The following is a 25,055-nucleotide window of genomic DNA, read 5'->3' as shown; positions in this document are numbered from 1 at the left end:
TCAACTTGTAGTCACTTTTGTTTTATCAAAGCTCACGTTGACAATAAGCCACGGAACTTTCGGGTTGATTCCATACCTGCTGATCAGCAGGCTGGAATAACGAATAATATCAAAGCAATGGCAGGTTAAGAGTAAGATATATATTTCTGGTTCAACAATTCGACCTATTCTACAAATGGTGATGTTATACCTCAGGTGTATAAAAGCAGCAGGTTGTCCCTCCAAAAACGTAGGTATAACATTGCTTTCGGTGGAATTCATCCATTAACGGTTGGATTGGCTAGGTGAAAGCGAATTTAAGTGGTCTTGTCCTTGTTGTGGTAGTTGACGTCGGAGTTCCAGCTAAAATGAAACAAATGTTAGTAATCCCGACAAAATTCGAGTGATAGGATGTTATAATCGACGTGACGAGGAAATCGCCTATACTAACAAGAGAGTCTAAGAATTTTTGTCAGTATTGTAAGTTTTTTTCTTTTGCGGAATATCACTCAATTCCACGTACCTTGTCACCATCTCCCCAGAAGTAGTTCTTGCTTCGGATGTTCTGGTAAGGATACTCGACACGGTCCTCCAAAGCGGGCATATGGGACCAGTGCTCCCAATGCTCAGTCCAGAGGTTGTATGCGTTGATAGAACCGAGAATTAGAGTGGGAATCACGGCACTGTCACACTGTTAGTTGTCGAAAGGTCCGGCATTCGGTTCATCGAGAAAAAACTAACTAGATGGACAGCTTGCGCCATAGGTCTGCAAATAAACAGTTAGTCCCTATATATCCGGTCTGACACTGCCATATATCCGCTTACCGCTGGTGGAGGCGGCGTGTGCCTTGACGGCAGCTCTCTCACGGAGAAACTCGTTGTCGTGAGGAGCCGAGCTGTTCAGTCGGCGCTGGACGAAGTTGCGGGCGACGGGAGATCGGATGCTGGCCCTCTGGGCAGCGCGCAGAATAGGCTGACGGGAAAGCATGGCTGGTTCAATTGGTACTCTGGAGAGTCTCAATGATTGATCGTGGTTAAGTCGGAGCGAATGAAGTGAAGTTGAAGTTGAAGTCGTTTGTGGTTCAGAATTAGTGGCTAATGATTATGTAATCACATGGCCTGATCGTCATCGCAACTTCGAAAGAAAAACATCAAACATCAATGGCCGGTTGGAGACACAAAATAAGCGTACGGGGACAACTAAATGATGTGAGGATGCTGGTATACGCTGAAAGATGGCGCTGCGATTAACAACATGGAACGGTTAGTTCGGTGGCAATATAAGTGGTTGACGAGACTAACACTGTTGTAGTAAACGGGATAAGGTACCGTAGGCGACAGGCAGCAGCTGTACGGACGACCAAGTTTGTACTGATAATTTATTCCTAGGAACCCGTTTTCATACGAGCCATGGAGAGGAAACCGGACATTCGGGGTACGTTATGGCCCATGAGAACTTTGGCCGAGTGTTCGTCTAATGCGTGGCTCGCAGGCAATGTTTGATATCTTGGAGGCAGACATCGTCGTTTTCCAGGAAGCAAAGATCCAACGGAAAGATTTACAAGATGACATGGTTCTTGTACCAGGGTGGGACTGTTATTTCAGCCTCCCAAGGCAAAAGAAAGGTATATACACTTTGCATAACTTTCGCCAGTGTCCGTGTTGACACTTTCAAGGTTATTCCGGAGTTGTGATTTATACCCGCAGCTCAAAATGTGCTGCTATCCGTGCCGAGGAAGGCATAACTGGCACCCTTTGTCCGCCAAACTCCTCAACCCCCTTTCGTCAGTTAACTGCTTCAGAGCAGATCGGTGGGTATCCGTCTGTTGAACAAATGGAGGAGCTCTCTGAAGTAGATCCTACTACCCTCGATTCGGAAGGGCGATGTTTAATTGTGGAATTCCCTGCTTTTGTGTTAATAGGCGTCTACTGCCCTGCGAACCGGGATGAATCTCGAGATGGCTTTCGACTTGGCTTCTTAAGTTTACTCGAAGCCCGAGTGAGGAACCTCATAAAAATGGGGAAACGAGTCATTTTGACGGGTGATCTTAATATATCCCCTGCCGCGATTGACTCAGCTCCAGCTACAGAAAGGATTAAGAAAAATACGGAAACTGAAGAAGAGTACGTGTCTTCTCCTGCCAGGCGTCTTTTCAATGGACTGGTGCGGCGTGTGGGTTCAACAGAAGAGACACATGATATCGAGGCTTCTCCTGTTCTTCGAGACCTCTGTAGGGAGTTTCATCCCAACCGCACTGGCATGTATACATGCTGGGAGCAAAGAGTAAATGCTCGACCAGGTAACTATGGCTCCAGGATCGATTATATCCTCTGTAGCGATGATATCAGGCCTTGGTTTGTTGAGTCTAATATTCAAGAGGGTCTTATGGTATGTGTCGAATTTGAACGTTTTTATTGATGTTTTAAATGCTAACTCTACCCAACAGGGCTCGGATCATTGTCCTGTTTATGCTTCTATAAGCGACACGGTGCCTTTTGAAGGGAGGGACGTTCACATTCTGGATATCATGAACCCCACAGGAGCATTCGAAGATGGAGTAGAACAGCCTCGTTCTAACAAAATAACCCCCTTACCGCTATCGGGAAAGTTGATACCAGAGTTTGACCGCCGAAGGAATATTAAGGATATGTTCCGAAACCATTCTTTGTCCCGGACCAACAGCGAAATAAAGGCGTCAATAGCAACTGATACCCAGGCTGGACTAGAAATGCCTGATCCGGTTACGGCAAAAAAAAGTGCACTAGAAAGTAAAAGTCCCTCCGTAACAATGAATCCCCCTTCCAAGCGATCGCACAGCAAGGCAGCACAAACCCCCCCATCTAAGCGACTAAAACCAAAAAGCCGGCCTGCTGGTGCTCGAAGCAACGGCCAACAAACTCTTGCTGGTTTTTTCAAGTCGGAAAGGACCAGCCGTGCCGTCAGCGAGGAAAATGCCACAACTTCCAGTGACTCACCGCAGGAGGCTCAAACTGAAGCAAGGCTTACACTTACCAGTGGGCTGTCATCCACAATGGAGCGGGGTGGCTCTTTACCCACTAGAGCGGCCAGTGCCTCTCCCGACAGTTCCGTTGCGTCCTTATTCAGCCAAACCGAATCGTGGTCAAAGATGTTCACAAAAAAGCCAGTACCTAAGTGCGAGGGCCACGATGAGGATTGTATTTCTCTTGTCACCAAAAAGCCAGGAATAAACTGTGGACGATCATTTTGGATATGTTCGAGGCCGCTTGGCCCAAGTGGTGATAAAGAGTCAGGAACTCCATGGCGCTGCCCGACGTTCATCTGGTGCAGTGACTGGAGGTCAAGCTGACCAGCTATAGAGAAAGAATGTTAGTCTAGTCACATCTATACGCAAAGTTGGACATCTACCAAATTCCCGACGCTATTGGCGCTTTTTGCCTTCTTTTTGGCTCCTCAACGCATCCGAGAGCTTCTGCTGTATTAGTCAGCATCTCAACCTCCTTTTTGATATCAACATGTCAACATGTCATGATGGCCATCATGACGGCTGAGGGCATGAGTCAAGTGTCTCTAGCTAAGCTGGAGAGTAGATAGTTATACCTCTACCTACCATAACCCATGGTTTTGTAGGCCTCAATTAACACACAATTGATAGTCCTTGGAGTACAGGTTCTGTTAACGTCTTATAAATGGCAGTACCATTATCATACATGTTTATAGAGTGAATTTCCACTATTAATAGTGACTCACTGCCTGTACTTGATAAAATTCACCCCTCCTCGGATACCAAGTGCGCATTTACCCCTGGAGGTTATCTTGGTACTGTCTTGATTCTAATGGGAGTATTGCTACCACACACTCCCACCTGCCAGAATACGTACCCCTTAATACCGCGCATAGGTCTTTCTGGCGCTAATGGCTGTTTTGTTTTGATTTGATTTCCTCTCTGGGAAACGCGGTGGCATAGCAACCAGAAAAATTTTCTTCGCTCCCTTCATAACAACGAACTTCTACTTTTTACAAACAAACAACTCCTTCACGTACCAACTTTCAACCCCTACGTTTCAACTTATATCTCACAACAACCAAACATCAAGAACCACTTGCAACGTCCTACCATGCTTGAAATCCCGCCTCCTCCGCCCCCAAAACCACGCATCGTCCTCCCGTGGTCCGAGTATGACCCTGGTTTGCTCAACGGTAGGAACCTAATGATAATAAGCCTCGATATATCAATGTACTGAGAACCCCTTTTGCAGGAGATGGCGTTGCCGTCCGCAAGTGTAGCATCGACTTCCTTGCCTCCCTTTACAAGACGTTCTTGGACACTTACCGTCCAGATGAAGTCAATCTCTCTCCAGAGGAGGCAGAACGCCTGACTGAAAGCGTCCGCCAAGAGCTGACCAGGCTTACCAATTATCCGGATCTTTTCCCTACACCAACTGCCCAGGAACGCTTTTTCAAAATCCTACAGGAGAGTGTTGCTAAAGTGGTCAAGAAACGTGAAGATAAAGAGAGCGAGTCCATTGAGGAGAGCATTCGTCTACGTGCAAATCTTATTGCTAGAGATGAAGAACAAATCCTGCAGAGCATTAACCGCCCTTCGTTCAAGCCCGAGTTGAAGCCTTGGGAGCAGTTCCTCTTGAAAGGCAGCCCAGGCAGTGGCGTTGCGCTCTCCGAAGATCCTCCAAATGGATATGTGCAGATGATGCCAATGGGTGGATTGGCTCTCCATAGGATGTGGTTGAAAAACACATACATCGAAACCAGACGTTACAGAGAAGAAGTAGTAAGTCCTTTCGGAAATACAAGTACTTGCTACCCTGGTTGCTAACTTTTATAGGCAAATGGCTCGGAGCCTGCCTCCGACGAGCATTTCGCTCAGAGAACTCCTGAGGTAAGTATGTGCTGCTGTTTTTCCGAATTTTTATTAACCTAGGAAAATGTAGGAAACCGCCTCTATGTTCCAGGCAGCCCTTTACCCGGACAGTAAAGTCAAGCGTCGAGGTACATGGGTGCGTTAATCTTACACCCCTTTCTCTTACACTTATTAATCTAATTTCTGGCATATGAGCAGATGACGCTGACCCCAAATCCCTATTATGAGGTGCGTGTTGGCCGGTGCATGCATGACTTAGCGGCTGCTGGATTATACTAACGCTACTTCAGCGCCGCATGGCAACCCCCAAACATAATCGTGTCATTGATCGATTAGAAAGCTTCAATGATATAATTGGTGAGAGGATTCTAGAGCCTCTTCTGACATAAATGCTAACTGCGACATAGCACGCCTTGAAGGAGACGATGTGATCAACGCCCACGGGGAGGAGAGTGTGAGGGTCATGCTGTACCGTACAACTGTGGAGGATGCTCCAGACGCTGCTGAATAGGACATTGCTTCTGTTGAAGGTGGAATCGCGACGTTGCAAGGCACTTTGGTTTCCATGTAGCTTATTGCACATACCCATCAGGCTTTCCTGCATCAGCATTGACAAAGACTTGAATGCCGGCCAAAAAAAAAAAATGACAGTTTAAAATTTACTCAGTGGTTTCCAGCTTATCAGTGAAGAATGCTTTAAACGCTTCGCGATAGAGATTCCTACGACCTTTCCTAATCTTATATCTTACCATCTTGCACACACCCAGTTATATACATATGGTACTCCGTAAAGCTCATCATTCTTGGCAAGTAAATAAAATCCGCTCAAACTCAAAAGTGGGCTGGTATTTTACCGTACACGCGTTTAATACCAGGGCGTATTTAAAGTGGGCGCTTAAATTTTACATACAAGGGCGAACCACATTTCCAAAAAGGTGAATATTATGGTGATGCTCTCTTTGTTTGCAAGTTCACCTCCCAGCCATCAACAGAACGACTCCTCACCTCAAACATATTCGCTCCCAGGTCTTCTCTACTTTCATTTCAACTTTCAACAACATCAGATTCTACAACTCATTCTTCCTTACTGTTCATTGCTCTTACTCGATCTAAAACCCTCGATATCCATCAGAAACAGCGAGACAAGGTACCTCCAGCATTTCAAGATGTCTGGAACCGAAGTCTCTGCGGTACATCGCGCATTCAGCAACTTGTTGACGACCTTGACTCCTGAGCAGGTCCAAAAATTCATGGAGGAAGTGAACGCCTCTACAGTGGCCACTGCGAGAGTTCCTGCAAGTGACTCGACTCAAGACAGGGAGGTCTCACCCTCAAAAGCCTCTTCTACTGCCATGACAACTCCTGAGCCAACCGAAACTATTACTCGGCCTGCTTCACGCAAACGTCCTCGAGAGAACGCCAAACTGAGACCCTTGAACTCCTTCATTGCTTTCCGAAGTAAGTGAGCTGTAGTCCACAATATCCAAGCAAGACTAACCTTGCATAGGCTTCTACTCTGCTGCGTTTCCCGATCTTTCCCAGAAAGTCAAGTCTGGATTACTTCGTCTCTTGTGGAGCTCTGATCCATTCAAAGCGAAGTGGGCAATCGTGGCCAAAGCCTACTCCGTCATCCGTGACAAGCACATTGGACAGGTCACCCTAGAATCATTTCTAGCTCTGATAGGACCGTTCATTGGGCTCGTTTCTGTTGCAAGCTACCTTGATACCATGGGTTTGCAAGTTGTCTCGACTGAAAACAAGCAATTTTCGCTCATAAAATCCAACCCCAATGCACACATCAATCCCATGGACCTGACGACAAACCTTTCTGTTGACGATGTTGTTCACTATTGCTATCAAATTGGCTATGTCGCAGGTATTCACTTAGACAGTGCCTCTCAAAACCAAGGTGCCGCGGTTTCCATGGCGGTCTCAGCTCAGTCGACTCCAAAGTCCCCGGCCACTAAAGCAAACAGCACCAAGAGATTCTCTTTCAGCGGAAAAAATGCAACATCTCAAGTTGGAGAACATGTTACAGCGTCAGACACAAACTCCTCCAAGGAAAATGGTAATTCAAAGGGTCTCCAGGTAAACACGTCCGTTGCTCCGACCAACGGCAATCTTACTCCAGCCATACCAGTGAACAATCCCACCACGCCTCCTGCGGCTCCTTCCAACAATGCGAGAAACTCCGGCACTTACTCCCAGGCTGATTTTGAGGGAGATCTGCGTCGTGCCATGAACAACTTCCCATTTGGTAACAATGATGGGTACTACGATCTATTCAACCCTGGGAATCGGACTCGAGTTTACAACCCATATTGCACTCAGTTTGACAACTTTGATATTAATGACTATGTTGACATGTGATGAGTTACCCAATTCCTTTCCCGTTATGACACGAATGAGGCGTTGTTGATTTTCTATGGCATGGAATATGGAGTTTCAAGGATGGGTATGGTACAGTTTACGATAATGAATGGATCACAGGAAGGGATTGACACGCATATTGGCATCATTGACGTCACAAATGAGATGGAGTTAAGTCTGAGGCAAGGAGCTCAGGATGGTTCGTGGTGAATAGACGTTGATCTGTATGTTATGGAGAGCAAGCATGTACTTTAGATGATTCTAATTAGAAAGACGCCCCAAAATACTGTAGTTTTCAGTGTACTTTCTCCTCGGATATGAACTATACCCAGCTGACTTCAACGGCCAAAAACTGAAGTTTTCCAACAAGCTCGAGATTCCTGAACTAGATGGAGAGATCCTGAGAGAGAACGGGCAATCAAAGGACGCACATCGTGCAATTTTTGAGGCCAACGCCCGCCTGTTCGAGGACGAAGCAAACTTCCGCCTTTACAAGCACGTTAGGGAGCATGGGCCGGCTAGCATGTACTGGAGAGCGTTCCGCGAGTACTTCACCGGGTGAGTTTATTTCAGTTTCTCCATTTGTTTCTAGAGTTATATTATGGCGATGTATATACTGACATCTTTCCTACAGAGAAATAGTCAACATGGTTGAGTCGCACTGGCGTCCCGATCCTCGCTGTGCTCAAGTCCGCATCGACGCCCACAACCTGGCTTACCAGGCCCTCAACGAGATCCCCTTCATGTCCACTGCAGAGAGAAACTTGATTATCAGAGCTACTGGGAGCTTCCCCGAGGACGCCATGTCCTTTTGTGAGTTTCACTTCTACTTGAACTATATTAACGAGAGCATGGCTAATGAGAATATGATATAGTTACCAGCATGACGAGAAACCGCCTTACTTACTTCATGATAAAGGAGATGTCTGATTTGTTTTCCACTCGAGCCAAAGCCCTGGCTGAGCGTGAGGCAGACCTCAAGGCCGACAGAGACATGACTAGCGGAGTCTATACCGGCTACTAGTAGACTGTGGCGTTGTAAGAGGACAAGGTTGAATTTGTACACTAAGGAGGAATATAGGGATATAGGGACATAGGAAGATGGGGATATGGAAAAGCAGGATGTATGACAGTTAGCTACAGAGATTGATTTCAATTTACTCTTCACCTTCACCTATCTCTCAAGCAGCTCAAGGGACATCTATGTCTATATTACCCCAGCTACGTTGCTATCTCCTGTGGGCAAGTTGCCATAGAAACTGGTCTGCAATGTATACTGGGAAACAGACGAGTTGCTATAGAGACTCGTTCCTCTTCATTGCCCCATCTCTACCCGTCTCTATCTAGATCTATATCTCTCTATGTACACTGTTTATCTAGATCAGAGCTCCAACCTCATGACTCCTAGTACAAGCAAACTACCGAATAACATGGTCTACTACCTCTATCGGCCTACCTCTCATTCTCACCCATCAATCTCTATCCCTCCATCTGTGCTCTATGTCATGTTGTCCTTTGATGTCGTCGCCATGTCAACCCCTGTCATGATGACTAATCTTGTCCTGTTGCCTTAGTCATCAGCCATGCGGGGGCGGGGAGGTCGGAACGGCGGCCGTTACTAGCGCAATACACGACGTAACTTACGCCAGCCAGACTTTTTCCGTCACGCCGTTACCGTCGTTACTAGCGCCACTTTTAGCTTCCTTTCAAGGGGACAAAGTCTTTGTCTGGTTTCCCAAAGCGGACATCAGCGAGCTTGTAGAAGATTCTCTGGGGAGGCTGGCGAGCGGGGGAAAGAGGGGAAAGAGGAGGCGGCGAAGGAGGGGTTGGGTGCTGAAGAGTCTGCGCGGGAGGTTGGGAGCGAAGCAGAGCAAGTGAGCAGAAAAGGAGAGGAAAGGGACGAAGCGGAGCAGCAGGACATGCGATGGAGATACGCCGGAGTTTGGATCGGGAGATCGACGGGATTAGGTAATTTAGCGCTCGCTTAAGGGTGACACACGGGCCAGGGGGAGACACACGGACGCACAGAGATATTTATAGAACTTAGCGATGAAGACCGCAAAAAAAGTCGACGAAGATGCTGAAGAAAGAGGACAAGAAGAGGACGTCGGTCGGTCTTCCTTTATATATACGATGGATTCGGTGAGCAGAATACGTCCTACCCGGTGCTGTGGTTCTGCTAAGGCAGCCATGGATCAGGCCTTGACTGCTGCATGCTGCATCACATCATGCGAGGTGACAGTGACTGCATGATCGCCCAGCCAATAGACGAGCCCTGCTAACCGCCAACCCTGTCAGTGACAGCGACCTTTCAGTGAACGGGAGATGGCGACGGAGGCGGGTTCTAGAACAAGACTCGTCCACGCAGGTGCTGCACCAACCTTGTTACGTTTGCGGCCCAAAAGCCTAACTTAACTAACTTATGATAAGTACGAAGGTTAAGGTTATTATACAAGACAGCAACAGGGCAGGCTACGAGACGAGATACAGGTTCATAAGTCAAGGAGCATGGCATTTAACGTGAATTAAGTTGACATTGCTTCGTTAGGATAAGATAACCACCCGTTTCAAAGAGTAGAACAGACTACTGCCGAGTCAAAACATAAAACGCCTGCTCTGCCCCAAGAATGAAAAAAGGGTTATTTTGTGAATATTTTTTTATTATTTGATTTCTTTTGTCTTTTTTTTACAGCGACCAGAAAAACTCTAGTTAGCCATGGCGCGGCGGCGGTCACGCTCCTCAGCAATAGTGAGCTAGGTAGATAGTTAGTACAAGTACAAGATAATGATAGGAGGACGAGAGACAAGACATACCTTGACACCCTTGCCCTTGGGCAAGCTGATCCAGGGCTTCTCCTGGCCGATGACAAAGACGTTGCTCTCACGGGTAGCGAAGGTGTTGTCAATAGCATCCTTGATGTGGACGATGCCGAAACCACCATCGTGACGCTCACGGTGGGTGATGACACCAACACGACCCATGTTACGACCACCAGTGGCCATGGCAATCACACCAGTGTCGAACTTGACATAGTCAGTGATCTTGCCGGTGGCAATGTCAATCTTGACGGTGTCGTTGACACGGATGCTGGGGTCTGGGTAGCGGATGCTAGAGATATGTCAGCTTATAGTCTAAAACAGGAACCAAAAAAAAAAAAAACAGCGTCATGTTCATAGTATATGAACGTCGTTGCTCTCGTTGGACTGAAACGGCAACATCCGTTGTTTATTTCAACCCAACAAGAATGCCATGGTATTGTGGTATGATGGCATCCCGTCATCCGTCTCGCAAACTTCAACTTCCATCTCCGTTCGCTCCACGCACGACGGGAATCAAACCAAACCTTGGTCCAACGACTGAATGACGCATAAAACAAGAGTGCAAAAACTCACGTTCTAGCATCGTGCGTAACCAAGAATGGGATTCCGCCCTTGCCCAGCTGGACACGCTTGACCTTGCCAAGTTTGTACTCGGCCTCCTCGGCCTGGATACGGTGCACGGTGAAACGGCCCTTGGTGTCGTAGATGAGGCGGAAGTTCTCGCCAGTCTTCTCGATGCTGATCACGTCCATGAAGCCGGCGGGGTAGGTCGAGTCGGTGCGGACCTTGCCGTCGACCTTGACCAGGCGCTGCATCAAGATAGAGTTGGTCTCGCGGCCATTGAGGGCGTACTTTAGACTGCTGGGTGTTAGAAATGACCGCTTGCTAAGCTCCGGGGTTGGATAAAAAAAAGATGGGCAACAAACCGGTTACGGAGGAAGACAATGAGAGGAAGGCAGTCTCTCAGCTTGTGAGGACCGGGGGATGGGCGAGGAGCATAGGCTCCGGACAATTTGTCCAAGAGCCAGTGCGATGGTGCGCTCAAGCGCTTCTGGTGCTTCTTTCTGTTGTGCTGTTAGTATTCGCTGTTGACATCAAATATTATCAGTGTAGATAGGTTGTACGTACGGTCCACGGCCCATATTGATGTATTTGTCGACGTTGGAGTTGTGCTTGTCGAGAAGTCGTCTGTGTCGCCTGGTCGCTGGAGAGATGAAAAAAACTGTCGATGGAAGGTGAAAATGGGAAGTTGTGGATTCGCGAGCCCTAGCCCTAACTTCTGCTTTGGGTATTTATTGATGATTAGGTAATATATTATTTTAGTAACATATTAGTCATCTACTGATCGATCACTTTTGACTCTCTTGAGGACGTTTTGGCTTCCTGAACTTCTGCGTACGGAGTACATTGTCTTTCCTCTTCTCTCTGATACGATAGGTGAATTAAGGAGGCGAATTAGTGTAGATGACTATGTTGAGGCAAAACCATTAATATTTCCATAACTATCATGCGATTCATACCGATATACAGACCGCCTGACCCAAGCCAAGCAGCTATTAGACGACCTGTCATGATCGTACATACCGCTCAAATAACCATATCAATTAGCCTCCCTGGGACATAATAACCTAAATCAGATCATATCGCGATACTCAAGTTAAAAAAAAAAGGCAAAAAACAAAATGCCGAAAACCGAAAGCTAAGAAGAAATTGAGAATTATCACTTGTTGCTTGATTTCCTTTCTTCCTCACCAGGCACCGCATCGAATATCTTGCCTGGGTTCAGCAGCCATAACGGGTCAAGAGATTGCTTGATGCTCCGCATGACATTGAGAGTGTCCATGCCTAGCTCTTTGATTAGGTATTTCTTCTTTCCTAGGCCAATGCCATGTTCGCCCTATGTGTTATTGTTGTTAGATGGGGCATGTATATAGAGCACGATGTTAAACTTACAGTACAAGACCCGTCCATATCGAGGGCTCGGTCGACCATGTCATGGACACACTTTTCAATCTTCGATACTTCTTCAGGATTTTTCCTGTTGTAAATTATGCCTTCATGGAAATTGCCGTCTCCGATATGTCCGACAATACCAGCAAACAGGTCTAGTTCGTCAAGGTCTTTCTTCGAGAGTTCTATAAAATGTTAGCAGGTATATTAGGTATTTACGGGACGGAGGGAGCGTACCAATGATATCAGGGAGCCTAGATAGCGGGACAGCAACATCCGTAGACCAAACGTCGTCTGAGCCTTCTTTGCGAAGAGCCAGCATGCTCCAGAGAGTTTGCTTTCTAGCAGACCACAGTTCATGGCCCTCCCGGTCTGTCTTAGCAAACTCAAACGACGTGCTATTATGCTCTTTAGCAATCGACTTCGTCCGACTGATCGAGTCCGCTACCCCGTTATGAGTACCGGAGAACTTGAAGAAGAGAGTCGTAGCAGGTTTCCAAGTCCTGTTCGTACCGCCTGCTCTGTTAATGATATCCATATGGACATCATCCAGTATCTCGACGCACTGGACCTGTACGCCCGAACGAATCACAGCCATAGCAACGTTGGCGGCATCCCTTATAGATGGAAACGTAGCTATTCCCACTCGTGTTTCCTCTGGTATGACAGCCAACTTGAGCGTAGCTTCAGTGACAAGTCCAAGCGTACCTTCAGATCCCACGAAGATGCCAGCAAGGTTATACCCTGCCGAGCTTTTTCGAGGTCGTCTGCGCGTTTTGATCACTCGTCCGTCGGCTAGCACGATGGTCAAGTTTATAACCCAATCCTTCATGGTCCCGTAGCGAACAGCGTTGGTGCCGCTGCAATTGGTACCGATCATACCTCCGATCTTAGCCGATGGCCCTGGGTCAATGGGGAAGAACAGACCTGAATGTTTGATCCGTTCATTGAGTTCCATCCATTGAATCGATGGCTGCACTACAACGTCAAGGTCATCTGGATGCAGACTGATTATCTTATCCATATGAGCGAAGTCGATGCTCATGCCACCGAAGGGAGCTGAGAAGTTTCCTTCTAAGCTTGACCCACCGGAGAAGGGCACCATAGGTACCCTAAACTTATAGCATACTTGAGCTATCTTGGAGACATCAGCGGTTGACTTGGGATACGCCACAGCAACAGGCAGCTGGTCACAATTGACCGTGGACCATTCGGAGTATCCGTGTAGCCGCAGGTCCTCGTCATCGGTGCTAATAGCGTCCTCGCCTAGGATCTCCCGCAGTTCAACTATCGCCTTATCCAGCAGTAAATGTCAGCCATTGTCATGAACCAAATGCATATCAAGAGTCTATGGAAGAGTATTGACCCGTTCAAAGTCCCTGACCGAGCCGTAGACAGGTGAAACCTCGTGTTTAGGGCCCGGCAGGCCGAGAGAGGTAGGTCCAGAGTTATAAACACCGAGTGCAAATCCAGCACCGATGGCAGCAGCCAGGGCACTAACGACATGGCCCGTCTTCCACGATGCTCCCGACGATGCTCCAGCTCCTCCACCAGCCGCACTGCTGGCCCAATAACGCGCTAGAGTCTTTCTTTGTTGTTGTTGGTGCTGTCGCGTTATCAACCCCAGCCCGCGCGAGATCGACCTGGCGTGGAGCCGATGCGCGAAGTTCATTGTGTGCGAGTCTGAGGCCCTGGCTGACAGCTTCCGAATGCATGAAGAGCAGTCCTGTGTGTGTTCCAGCTGTATCTGTAGACAGCTCCCCGACCTGCTGGCAGTTAGTCTGCTGGTTCGTAGGGAGCAGTTGTTGTCACGCTGGCAGAAACGGCACTCGGGCCCTCTGGCGGTTCCGTTGTCGGCTATCTAAGCGGCACCAAGATTGCCGACCCTTGCCCTGGACCGGAAGAGAAGCCGGCCAAGGCGACGCCAAGCCGCTTAAGCTTACAAGTTAACCTAAATATTATATGCTTAAAGGATGTTTGTGCTAATGTTGATGACTTTGACGTCTATGTATGTATACTACGTACGAAGTGGTTTAAATATACTGCAGACAGTAACTAGTTGGATGACGAGAAGAAGCAAGCAGTTTTATATAGGTATATCGAAAAACAAGACGACATGATATAGTGCTGAACATGGAACAAGATTCGTTAAAGACCCCCGAGACCCAGAGCCCAAGTACATGACAGAAGAAATGCGAATGGGAAAAAAAGATAAAAAAGATACGAGGAAAAATCACTCAACAAAGCCCTTGGTGATGCTGGGAGTAGTCGAGTTCTTAGCGGAGGCAGTCTTAGTCTCAATGTTGAGCAGGGTGCTCTCAACAGCAGCCTGGATGTCGATGTGGAAGAAAGGTCTGTTGATGCTGTGCACATTTGCGACCCGCCGGGGCAAGGAGTTAGAGACGTTGTTGACATGGGTGACCGTAATCTGGCCACGTGTCTTCTCGTCCTCATACTCGCCGTCATCGGAGGACGGTGCCTGGCCAATTTCCAAGTCATCTGAGGGGGCAGTTGGGTTTGACGACGCGTTGGCTCGATGAGATGTACCAGACTTGTCATTTACAACCTCCTCAGCTCCCACGGCAGCAACACTGAAAATCGGTCGCCAGTTTCCGAGGAGCTCAGGGGCCTTGGGAGATGGGTAGCCGAAGCCAGCTGAGGCGAGGGCGCGCTTGGTCCAGCGGTTTGAGATACAAGCGAAGTGCCATTCCACTATCTCGGGAGCGGCGTAGCGGTCGAGCTGGTTGCGGACATCTATGAGGCCTTGGATGGAGGACACATCGACGTGGTTGACAGAAGAGAAATCTAGAATCACGGCACGGAGGATGGGGCGGGTGTCTTGAACATTTATGACCTCGCCACGTCGTGGGCCGGGATCGTTCCATGGTCGGTCCTATTTGAAGTTGTTAGTTATATCATTAATAAAGGGAATGGGAAGGTGTACATACTCCGAGCTTGGCAAAGGCATCGAGCTGGGTGCGCCTGGTAACCTTGAAGATGTACTCTGTCAGGTTGTGCAGGTAGCGGCCTTCATTGGGATATGTAAAGCCTTCGTTGAAGCGGTAGATAAATACACCCGGATGGGGAGATTGAGCCTCAATCTGTGGGTTTGAGCCGTCCTGGTGCTCGACGGGAAGGAAAGCATCTCGGGAGGTCAACTTGGTGTCTTCACCGAATCTATCGCTCTTTCTTAGGCTGTCGTCCTTGGTGACTCGATAGACCTTGACCTGACCGAGGAAAGTCCCCTTGGCTTTGGCGATGCGATAGATCAGCAGACCAGCGGAGGCAGCGATGGTGAGGTATATGCCGTTCTCGATTTCGGTGAAGATAGTGAGCAGCACACCTCCAAAGAAGATGAAGACTTCAAGTGGCGAGACTTCCCAGAACTGGTAGACGACATTGGGAGGGGTGATCAGGTCACCGACGGCGTGAATGATGAGACCAGATAAACTGGCAAGGGGAATGTAGAAGAAGACGGAGGTAAGGGCATAGAGGGCTAAAAGGACAATGACGGCAGTAAAGATACCAGCAAGAGGAGTGCGGACACCAGCCTTGGATTTAATAGCTGCTCGAGAGAAGGATCCGGTGGCTGGATAGTCACCTAGGAAGGGACCAAAGATGTGAAGAATCCCATAGCGACGAGCTCCTGGGGATGGATTGATAACATAGTTGTTGATTCTGCCAAACGACTTGGAAATGGCGATGTGCTCGATGATAAGCACGATGATAGTCGCTGGAAGATCGGGGGGCAAAAGGGCCTTCACGAGTCTTCCCTCAATCTGGGGGTACACCAAGCATGTTGGAATCCCTATAAAAATTAGCATGGAACTATTTGTGAAAGACGTGGGAGCTGAGACATACCCTTTGGAACAGGTCCCGAGAAATCTTGAACTTGGCCTTTTTGTAGTCGGTGACATTCCTGTTGACGAGCCAACTGATCATAGTATAGAGCAAGATGACAAACGTCATTCTCAGGGTAGAGATGAAGAACCACATCTTGCGCCTGTTAGGCTGTCTCTGGGACATGTAGTTGCAGAAGAAGCGAACGACATAGAGAACAACAAGAGCGCTCAAGCCCATGGCAGCATCAAGTCTGGTATGACCCAGGTTCTTGAGGACATTGATGAAAACCTTGTAAGTTGATTCTCTGTTGTTTACCTCCCGGAGGCCCATCATAGCCGGGATCTGGCCGACAGCAATAGAGATGGCGGCACCAGTCATGAAGGAGGTGATAGCAACCAAAGGGATGAATTCGACTATCCAGCCGAGTCTGGTGAGGCCAATGAAGAGTAGGAACCCACCAGCGATGAGGGAGAGGGCTCGGGCAATAGTAGGGGCCGAAATATCAGGCTCCTTCGCTTGGACCTTGGTGACGATGTTGCCGACGATGGTAGACATGACAGCGACGGTCTAGAGGTCTGTTAGATATATTCTGCAATTTTCGATCAATCGGCTCCGTTGGGATGACTGAGGTTGTTTACTTACTCCGATGGTGATATCTTTTGAAGTGGCAAAGGCCCAGTAGAGGATGAAGCCGACGAAAGAGGTGTACAGTCCGTATTCTGGGGGGAGCCTGGCGAGCAGAGCATAAGCCATGCCCTGAGGTACGACAACAAAGCCAACAGTGACACCTACGCCATCAGCATATATGTATATAAAAATCTTGAAAGAGCAAAAGGAGACAGCTTACCGGCGATGATATCACCCATGAGCCATTGGGTGTTGTAGTGGAAGATCCAGTTCCAGAAGGGGAAGAGAGAATTGAGGTAGTCGACTGCGCCCTTCGCTGTAGGCCTATGGTTCATCAACCACTCCTTTGCCGATGGCTCATCTTCGTCAAAGTGCTCTAGCGACCGTATGGACTCTGCAGCTGTGCGCATCGACTCCCGGGGCTCCTTTCTATAGTCAACATCGATTCCCACGCCCTTTGCCAGGGCCCGGCCGAGTTTGCTGGCAGACATGATGATGACTGTGTGTTTTCTGCTTCTACTGTCCGCTACTGCTAGACAATGGATGCTGGCTGATGGAAAAAAAGACGGCCAGTTGAGGTACCTCTGGCGGTATTTATATCTATACTCCGTACCAGCGGACTATATCTCGCAGCCGGAGACAGACGGCTGGATTGAAACCCTTGGCGACGAGCTGTCCATGTGGTTAGAGTCGTATCAAGCCATGCGCTACCGGGGAGACGGGTAAGGAAACGACAAAAGAAAACGTCGTGTCGACACTGCAATACCATATGTCTTTCCGTCTCAGTATGTATGTCTGTCTGCCCGGCCAGCTGCAGTATATTAGAGGTGAAACCCCTGTAGCGTCATACATGGCCGCCCTGTCGTCAGCTGCAACTTGGCAAGCGCGAGAAGCCTCCTGGCGCAAACGCTAAACGAATGCAAAAACCTTGAGTTCAGACCATCGATCTTCGTCCGGGGAGCTTCCACTATATTTCCGAAGCCGTATATAGATACGCAGGCGTCCATGGTCGAGAAGATGCCGTGTTGGGGAGGTGTTGCTTTTTCTTCATTTCCCAGCTGCATGGTCATTTCTCGTGGGCCTGGTTAACTATTCTCGTGGACTGCCATGTGGAGAGAGGAACCGAAGCCGTCTTCCCTACCACCGAGGCAAGAGGATAAAAAGTTGGCTGGACAGGTCAGGATCCTTCAGCAGGGGCAGCACAGTCGGGGCTCAGTCTGCACCAACAGTTCGACTCTCAAAACACCCTCCCGACATCGTACCATGCTAAGCTGTTCCATACTCTCCGTCCTAAAGCGCCCAAAGGTCCTTCAGGGCAGCCGTATCACGTTCGAGATACGCCACTGGGAGAAGAAGCCTTGGAAATATTAAACGAGAGGGCTTGGAAAGCCTTAATCAGTCTTGCCTATTCTCCTTTCTCCTGCTAGGGCCTGTCTACTGGCGGCTTGGGTAGTGTGGCTGCGGATGTCGTGATTCTGGTTGAAGCTTGCGGTGGGCCATAGAGTTGGCCAAGTGCTCCTTATCTTTGACCACTGTAACGATGCTAAATATCTCATGCTGGCAGAAGCAGCCTTAGCAGCTCCAAGTATAAGCAGTCTAGGTACGGAGTAGCAGTGTCGCAATAGACGGCTGCTGCCCTGACCCCTGCTGGCCCTGCTAGCTCTGCGCACCGTTTCGTTCGGGGGAAAGTCGGGATGCATCCTGATCGCTTTTTATAGACACGGTATGGACACGGAACGGCTGAAGATCGCGATAACTGGACGTCTATAGTCCTTGGCTGCAACTCAAGCTTAAAGAAGAGTAAATAAACCTCTGTCGAAGTGGGCGTACCCTTTGTCGAGATGTATCTCGGAGGCTAGGAGAGCCACCCGGTAGTTCGAGACACGAGGCAGCAATGGCCCCAGCTGCATGGCTGGCTTGGTTGGCTGCCTGCCATACACCCTTCCACGATGGCCACACCCCCTGGAGAACGATATTGTATAACCGCCAACCCGTCGCCATGCGCTCAAACAGCGGTGGAACAGCTTCCCTCGCCTTGGAAAGATAGCACATTTCCCATAGTAATCTGAGGAACCTCCAAGAGGCGGCCAAGAAAGACTCTTAGATTAATCCTGCCTGCACCGCTCGCAACGCTCATCTTGCTCGTCTCGTCTTAGCATTCTCGTCCATCTTCTTATTATTATCGTGATCATCGTCGACAAGTCACACGTCCTTGTCCATCTCACTTTGTCTCTCTCTCTCCTTTGTCTTTTCCTTTTTTTCGTTCTTTATATTTTCTTTTATTTTCTTGTTGCCTGCTCCTGCGGCGGTGGTATTATTTGTTGGTATACGATGCGCCTTGGAGCTTCATCCCTGAGCCAAACGCAACCCGAGACCCCGGGGCGAGTCCGAACATACAGTTTAATTCAAACTTCAATCTTGTTGCAGACGGGGGCCCTTCCATGCATATCAGACCCCAGAAAATTCCCGCTTGGCCGTTAGACGCTAGGTAGAATGAGCTCCTTAGGTCGTACCTCAGTGGCTTTCTTCACGTTTTGGCTCGCGCGGCTTGACTAGTGGACGGCTCTCTCGCGAAGGCTTCAGGCCGTCCAAGGCGCTGCCCAGCATCGGCGCAGCTAGAAGAGACATTCACGGCATCGGGAATCGGTAGACATGGATCTGCCCTTCGTCTCGGTTCTCCGTTCTCAGCCAGATCTCGGGAAGCCCTCCAGACCAACTCTCGGGACGGAGGCGAAGTTTTGGGCAGCCCAGTTTGTCCGTTGTCCGCCCTGGGCACCGGCTTCGTTCTGGTCGCTCCTTGGAGCATGCATCCTTGCTGTGGGACACGAAGAGAAGCGACAGTCTGACGCAAGGCTCTTCTCCACTGCCATGCCTAGCCAGCGGGAGAGGGATGGGCAACCGATCGCGGTGTTTGCGCGGTGTGGTCATTATTAGCTGCTGATGTTGAAAGCGACGGACGACGTTGAATATATATCTTCATCTCGTCGTTTCTTTTGGCTAAACAGGGGGTTTAGACGCGGTACATGGGCATCTCGGACGATAAGATGTAGCTATACGGGCGGCTCTCCCGGCCGAACCAGATCGTCTTTTCTACTTTGGATCTAGATGTTCAGAGTCGTTGTAATAGTAGCTGGATGTTTTGGATGACAATTTTGGCAGACAGCGCTGGATCTCCATCTTGAGGCGGAAGCAAGATGGATGCGCACATTACGCCCCCCATGGGGCCATGCTTGGCCTCTTGGTGGCCTTCTGGGGCAAGAAGCGAACAAGATCAAGACTTGAGACCCTTTTTTTGTCTTGGGTTTGTTTGCTTTTTCATGGCTTGGATCTGTTGTCCGCTGAAGAATTGCTATGCGAGAGTGCAGATGCTTGAATATTACTGAACAGGTTTTGATTGGATTAAATATTACACTGCAGGCAAACGATCAGATTCTTGAGTATATCTAGCGTCCCTACATACCTGTGTGTTTACGGAGTATAGTTATCCGGAGACTTAGAAGAATCGATGGGTCATTCGCTTGAGGAAGGATGACTGCTTGATCCGGTCAATCTGGCGGTTGTGCTCCTCCCAGTCAATCTCTCGGCGACCGGTGTCGACGTCTATGTCCTCGATCTTTGTCCAGCCCTGTCGCTTCCAGAGCCAGCCGCACAGCCAGAAGAAGAGCACTACAGGGAGGGCAAGGTAAGCCTTGAAGAAGCCCTCGGCTGAGGCCTCGCCCTTGAGTGGGGATACCGCAATGTAGAACTATTTCAGGGGTTAGACTATCACCATACATACACATATCAAGACCTGAGACAAAGACGGGAAGGGGCGAGGATAAGCATAGCATACCTGGGCAATGAAGACAATAAAGATAATGAATAGGCCGACCCAAGATCCGTACACTCCAAAACAGGCCCTAAAGGGAATCTCGTCTAATGTCCGACCTTGATGTGCCCACGCCGCTCGGAAGCGTATGTGAGAATAGCATATCTGCTTCTGTCAGCTCGCCTAAACAGGAAATGTGACACAGAGTACTAGGAGGGGAATAAGGGTAGTAAACTCACGCTTCCCCAGGTGAAGAGGGCAGTCAACCCGGAGAGAGCCTGCAACCAATCGAAGATGACTGGCCCCTTTCCGGAAACGTTCACGTACGCCAGCCCTCCAAAAACAATAACCAATATGGTTGAGAACAGCGGCCTGCCCGCCTTGTCGACGTATGAGAAAATACGGGGTGCATACCCGTGCTCGGAGATGGCTGTCAAGGTTCGAGATCCGGCATACACAGCAGAGTTTCCGATGGAGAGGACTGATATAAGGATGATGACGTTAATAAAGCTGTCGAAGCCATGCAGGCCTGCATCCTTAGCGGCAATTACAAAGGGCGAGGCATTAGAATCTGAGTAGGTGTTGGCGCCAAGTAGTCGTTTATCGTCGCTCCGTACCAGCAGCCCAACGAAGAAGAGGCCCAGGATATAGAAGAGGATGATTCGCCAGAAGACTTGTTTGATAGCGGACGGGAGAGATTTGAGAGGCGTTCTGCTTTCCGCTGCCGCCAGCCCAACTAGCTCCGTGCCAAAGAAGGCAAAGGCTGCCGTGACAAAGACGGAACAGAATCCTATTCCTCAGTCAGTAACTTTCTCGTCAAGATTCGGGTGATAGCCTGTTCTTGTAGAAAAAAGACATAGACACATTTATTGTCCGGTGGTGAAGGACCAACATACCCTTGAAGCCATTGCGAAAGGCCCCCGGGTCATACCAGAGTCTCGCTCCCCAGTACTTCCCGTATAGTCCGTCCTTCGGGCCGCCTCCACACGACAGCACGATAGCGGTTATCATAAAAATGACAATAGCGGTGAGTTTGATCGCACTGGCCCAGAATTCCTCCTCTCCGTATCCGAGCACTCCAAAGATGTTGATGATCACTATAGCGACCAGGAAAACAGTTATCCATACCGCAACACTGATATCCACTTCCCAGTACGTTATCGTAAGAGATGTGACCGTTAGTTCCAGCGGTAGGACCACAAGCCATTGAAACACGTAGTTCCAGCCCATTGCAAATCCCCACGATGGGGAAATGAAGCGGGCAGAGTATGTGTAGAATCCACCGGAGACAGGGAAGAGGATGGCTAGCTCGCCCAGCGCATGGACGACATTGAACATCATCTGTTTATATCAATGTTAGTTTTCTCCTGAAACCTGAGACTGTTAACCAAAGACAACATACCACACCGATGATCGCAAAGTCGATCACCAGCGACGCAGGACCGCCCTTTGCCAACGCAGAGCCTGATCCAACAAACAGGCCTGCACCTATACTTCCGCCGATTGCAATCATATGCAAATGTCGAGACTTGAGCGTCTGGTTGAGCTGGTTCCCACCCGCCAACCGCCGTCTTTTGAACGACTCAGGCGTACATCCCAGCCGAGTCCAGAAACCAAGCTCTTCACCTTTCTCTTCTATCGCCATGTCGGAGCTAGAGGAGGCAAATTGCTGCACCCCCGGGCTTGTTTCCTCCATGGAAACGCCCTCCACCTTTTCCGTGGCCATTCTGGAGGTATATACGTCAATATGGCCAACCTAGCTATGAAGATACCTAGCACCTGCTCGAGAATCGACAGGCAACTCTCCTTCAAGACCAGAATTTGAGCTTTTTCAAGGGAGAAGGAAGAAAGGTCAGAGGGAAGAACAGAATTCCTGGGATTGTGGGGAGAGGAAACCAAAGCCCTTTTAAATTCGCCTCTGGGACTCTGTACCCGCACCGGACAAGCGCACACGAGGAATATGGGGAACTTCGCCGTACACTCGGCTAAGAATCAGGTCCAAACCCCGGAAATGATCTCGACCTTATCGTCCGGCTATATAACCTGGGGGGATGAAAGTATTCCGGTCTTCGTTTGCCATTCCTTCTATTCACTTTGCACAGAGTGGGAAATTGTACACATACGTCACTGGGCGCTACATTCTTGGTAGCTGGTTTGGGGGAAAGCTACCTATCTAGCTTTCTCCCGGAAACGAAATATCTCTTTCAACCCTTTGATTCTACCGTCGTGGGCATGCCTCTTCTCTTCGGACAGACAAACCATCTCTATGATGACATGTTCTCGGCGCCTTAAAATTGATGAACCTGAATCCACCCGCGGGCGAAGTTGATAGTTATAAAAACTTTATTTCCTTCTAGAAAACTTTGAAGTTCCTCGGGTATTTTTCCATGACCTTTCCTTTTCTGGAAGACTCATGCTGTGTTCCACTCGGTTGATATTCATTTATGTGTCAGCATACAACGGGGTGTTAAGGTTATTCACCCGGCACAAGGACGTATTCACTGACCAGACAGCTCAAGCCTGAGGAATATGAATTTGTGAGTCGAGAGACCTGATGTCTTGGTGAGTATTCGGACTTGCTCACACGGCTGATGTCCGTACGGAGTTAACTAGTTGGATGTTCGGACTACCGGGTCATCGTTAGTTGAACAGCCAAGAAAAGCAGTTCTAATGGCCCTTCGATGAACAACTGCGCAGCGGGCAGCAACATGCCATCGCAATTGCTGCTCCGCATTGGTCTACAGCCGAAGCTGGAGGTGTGAGTACTCCGTATCATACGAGTCATCTTTTGCTCACTCCAGGGGGTAATGCCGGCTATCTCGAAGGGCGGAAAACTGCTCCACTCGCCAAGATGGAATTTGATGATAAGTTGCAAGACCAGTTCTCACCCTTAATTCCTCCGTACGTTTGACGTACTCGTACCCCGTAATTTTTCCTTTTCAGCAATTTTAGATGTTATTATTGGCAGTTAGGCAAATCGTGTCCAACGGAGCGACGATAAGACGGCCGATATTGATAGGTAACAATAGGGTTGTCATTTGCGGGTACTTCCGCTCCCCATGGAGAATCTCCAGTGGGAATTGTTTAGTTATCGCAACAGGCCATTATTCTCTGGAGGAATAGACCATCCCCGCTTTTGGTATGACCAATATAGTAGTTCCTGGATTCTCTTAAAAAACATCTGCAGAATAACTAGTTAACTAATGAGTCATGTACGTCTGCCATGTGGAAGACAGAGTACTTAAACTGCGTTGGTTTCTCTAGACGAATCCAGATTCACCACGCTTCCTTTGGAACCGGTGGCGTAGCAACCATGTCCTCCACATGGCCCTGCACAGTCAGTGCATATCAGTATGAACCACACAGATGTCGTGAACTAGTCTTGATATCAATCAATCAGGATCGTTCATCTGGGGATCAACAAATGGCAACCATACTTTGCCTCGGCACAGACGCGACGGCGGTATCTCCGGCGCTGCATTGTTGCTCCCTTCAGAGCTATGCCCTTCTTCAGTGTTTCTTCGTCGTTTTCTACATGCCGACCGCATCTTCGTTTCACCTGAAGGAAGCCTTGCTTGCCCTAACTAAGATTGACTGGCGTCTTGGCATTAGTTATCAACCCCTTTAGTTAATTAACGTTTTTTTGCCACAAAGGGCAGTTTTTTCTTCGTTCTGTCTTTGGCGATGGTTGAGCTGAAACGGCAAACAGCATGAAGATAAACGCGTCCTTTGTTTCTCCTTAAGTCGATATCTGATCCGGTCAGGCTTGCAGAATTCTCTTCCGCTGTTTTTCTGTTGTTGGGAAGAAATTATACCACGGTACTTTCCGCGCGGTAGCTTTGATATCGTGAACGGCAACAGTTCCTGTGGATTTGATATATGATGAAGTGTGTTCGTCCGCTGCAAAATAATAAATTCCCTTAAGTTTTGTTCCGCTATTATGATGGCTTTTGGACTTGCATATTTTTCCTTCGGGCAGGATAGATTCCAATAAAGCTATCGCCGGCACTGTTACGCGCCTCTACCAGCTAGAACGGGCTAAGAAGCGCTGCTATTATTGTATAATTATTGAGCTGAATCGAAGGATCTTTGTCTTGGACTGGATTCAACCTCAACAAAGGGCACAACCTGCTGTTTAGCAGGCATATAAGAGAGTTGCCTTCACCTGTCTAGCAGAGAGAGACAAACATATAAAATATCCCCAGTGCTTCGTCGTCCCGTTTCCATTCAATCAACTTTATACATAGTGGTTGAGCCGTATCAGAGGACTCAGTTGGCGGTCATATGGACTCCGCGCAGAGCTTCTTTCACTGAGCCCAAAGTGATAGTCCTCCAAGCAAGATGGGTACCGATACTGTAAGGCGTTTCTTTTCTTTTCACCCTTTCTCTGTTGCCTTGATGTATATTTCCAAATATATATCTGAATGTTTGTCAGTTGTTTGGCTTAAGAAAAATGACCAAAATAAACTGAACCTCTCACCTCTTGCTCCTCTCCTTTTCTCGCCTAGCCTCGTCTCTCCGTCCATCCACTCTTAAGCCCTTACTCGCCTGGCTAATATCAACCGTTTGTAACATTGTAGCTTTCTGGGGCGGTGGCGGCAGCGTCAGGACCAACTGATATCCAGGTGAAGAAGACCACCTCAAAGGCCCCAAAGCTCAAGGGGAAGAAGCATATCCAGCTTAAGACTCCTTCAAAGGCTCCAGTGAAGACAGATATAGGGCCATCGAAGGCTACGAAAGCAGTCAATGTGGAAATACTGAAGGAGCCAGGCAAGGAGAAGAAAAAGAAGAAGAAGCAG

The 25,055-nt window shown here is 48.7% G+C and overlaps 11 protein-coding genes across 11 annotated transcripts; 5 read left to right on the top strand and 6 right to left on the bottom strand.

The window, feature by feature from the left end:
* Nucleotides 1–296: 296 nt before the first annotated feature.
* Nucleotides 297–967, bottom strand: MGYG_05522 (Cox13p; the record flags this gene model as incomplete). Its single annotated transcript, XM_003172889.1, has 5 exons — nt 297–342; nt 431–438; nt 503–662; nt 721–745; nt 805–967. The coding sequence occupies 5 exons, from the start codon at nt 965–967 to the stop codon at nt 297–299; spliced, it is 402 nt and encodes a 133-aa protein (XP_003172937.1).
* A 247-nt stretch (nt 968–1,214) lies between these two features.
* On the top strand, nt 1,215–3,308 carry MGYG_05521 (DNA-(apurinic or apyrimidinic site) lyase 2; the record flags this gene model as incomplete). Its single annotated transcript, XM_003172888.1, has 6 exons — nt 1,215–1,242; nt 1,292–1,304; nt 1,369–1,414; nt 1,472–1,604; nt 1,656–2,368; nt 2,427–3,308. The coding sequence occupies 6 exons, from the start codon at nt 1,215–1,217 to the stop codon at nt 3,306–3,308; spliced, it is 1,815 nt and encodes a 604-aa protein (XP_003172936.1).
* Nucleotides 3,309–4,077: 769 nt separating this feature from the next.
* On the top strand, nt 4,078–5,349 carry MGYG_05520 (hypothetical protein; the record flags this gene model as incomplete). The annotated part of the gene is made up of 5 exons (XM_003172887.1): nt 4,078–4,159; nt 4,219–4,748; nt 4,803–4,856; nt 5,129–5,195; nt 5,246–5,349. 5 exons carry the CDS (start codon nt 4,078–4,080, stop codon nt 5,347–5,349), a joined length of 837 nt encoding a protein of 278 aa, XP_003172935.1.
* A 655-nt stretch (nt 5,350–6,004) lies between these two features.
* Nucleotides 6,005–7,208, top strand: MGYG_05519 (alpha-box mating type protein; the record flags this gene model as incomplete). Its single annotated transcript, XM_003172886.1, has 2 exons — nt 6,005–6,296; nt 6,346–7,208. 2 exons carry the CDS (start codon nt 6,005–6,007, stop codon nt 7,206–7,208), a joined length of 1,155 nt encoding a protein of 384 aa, XP_003172934.1.
* An 81-nt stretch (nt 7,209–7,289) lies between these two features.
* On the top strand, nt 7,290–8,232 carry MGYG_05518 (hypothetical protein; the record flags this gene model as incomplete). Its single annotated transcript, XM_003172885.1, has 4 exons — nt 7,290–7,407; nt 7,508–7,766; nt 7,843–8,021; nt 8,084–8,232. 4 exons carry the CDS (start codon nt 7,290–7,292, stop codon nt 8,230–8,232), a joined length of 705 nt encoding a protein of 234 aa, XP_003172933.1.
* A 1,682-nt stretch (nt 8,233–9,914) lies between these two features.
* On the bottom strand, nt 9,915–11,170 carry MGYG_05517 (40S ribosomal protein S4; the record flags this gene model as incomplete). The annotated part of the gene is made up of 5 exons (XM_003172884.1): nt 9,915–9,962; nt 10,023–10,317; nt 10,602–10,886; nt 10,955–11,092; nt 11,157–11,170. 5 exons carry the CDS (start codon nt 11,168–11,170, stop codon nt 9,915–9,917), a joined length of 780 nt encoding a protein of 259 aa, XP_003172932.1.
* Nucleotides 11,171–11,748: 578 nt separating this feature from the next.
* On the bottom strand, nt 11,749–13,650 carry MGYG_05516 (D-lactate dehydrogenase; the record flags this gene model as incomplete). Its single annotated transcript, XM_003172883.1, has 4 exons — nt 11,749–11,925; nt 11,982–12,163; nt 12,216–13,272; nt 13,345–13,650. The coding sequence occupies 4 exons, from the start codon at nt 13,648–13,650 to the stop codon at nt 11,749–11,751; spliced, it is 1,722 nt and encodes a 573-aa protein (XP_003172931.1).
* Nucleotides 13,651–13,687: 37 nt separating this feature from the next.
* Nucleotides 13,688–14,103, top strand: MGYG_05515 (hypothetical protein; the record flags this gene model as incomplete). Its single annotated transcript, XM_003172882.1, has 3 exons — nt 13,688–13,708; nt 13,774–13,986; nt 14,038–14,103. 3 exons carry the CDS (start codon nt 13,688–13,690, stop codon nt 14,101–14,103), a joined length of 300 nt encoding a protein of 99 aa, XP_003172930.1.
* A 108-nt stretch (nt 14,104–14,211) lies between these two features.
* Nucleotides 14,212–16,939, bottom strand: MGYG_05514 (sulfate permease 2; the record flags this gene model as incomplete). The annotated part of the gene is made up of 5 exons (XM_003172881.1): nt 14,212–14,871; nt 14,927–15,757; nt 15,840–16,388; nt 16,464–16,609; nt 16,669–16,939. 5 exons carry the CDS (start codon nt 16,937–16,939, stop codon nt 14,212–14,214), a joined length of 2,457 nt encoding a protein of 818 aa, XP_003172929.1.
* Nucleotides 16,940–18,975: 2,036 nt separating this feature from the next.
* MGYG_05512 (hypothetical protein) lies at nt 18,976–19,376 on the bottom strand (the record flags this gene model as incomplete). Its single annotated transcript, XM_003172880.1, has 2 exons — nt 18,976–19,263; nt 19,296–19,376. The coding sequence occupies 2 exons, from the start codon at nt 19,374–19,376 to the stop codon at nt 18,976–18,978; spliced, it is 369 nt and encodes a 122-aa protein (XP_003172928.1).
* Nucleotides 19,377–19,941: 565 nt separating this feature from the next.
* MGYG_05511 (arginine permease) lies at nt 19,942–21,982 on the bottom strand (the record flags this gene model as incomplete). The annotated part of the gene is made up of 5 exons (XM_003172879.1): nt 19,942–20,193; nt 20,281–20,421; nt 20,496–21,046; nt 21,153–21,597; nt 21,659–21,982. 5 exons carry the CDS (start codon nt 21,980–21,982, stop codon nt 19,942–19,944), a joined length of 1,713 nt encoding a protein of 570 aa, XP_003172927.1.
* Nucleotides 21,983–25,055: the final 3,073 nt, after the last annotated feature.

The sequence above is a fragment of the Nannizzia gypsea genome, genomic scaffold (assembly GCF_000150975.2).
Source record: "Nannizzia gypsea CBS 118893 supercont1.4 genomic scaffold, whole genome shotgun sequence".
Taxonomy (NCBI): domain Eukaryota; kingdom Fungi; phylum Ascomycota; class Eurotiomycetes; order Onygenales; family Arthrodermataceae; genus Nannizzia; species Nannizzia gypsea.
Note: the sequence above shows the minus strand (reverse complement) of the source record. Positions and strands in the feature narration are given on the sequence as shown.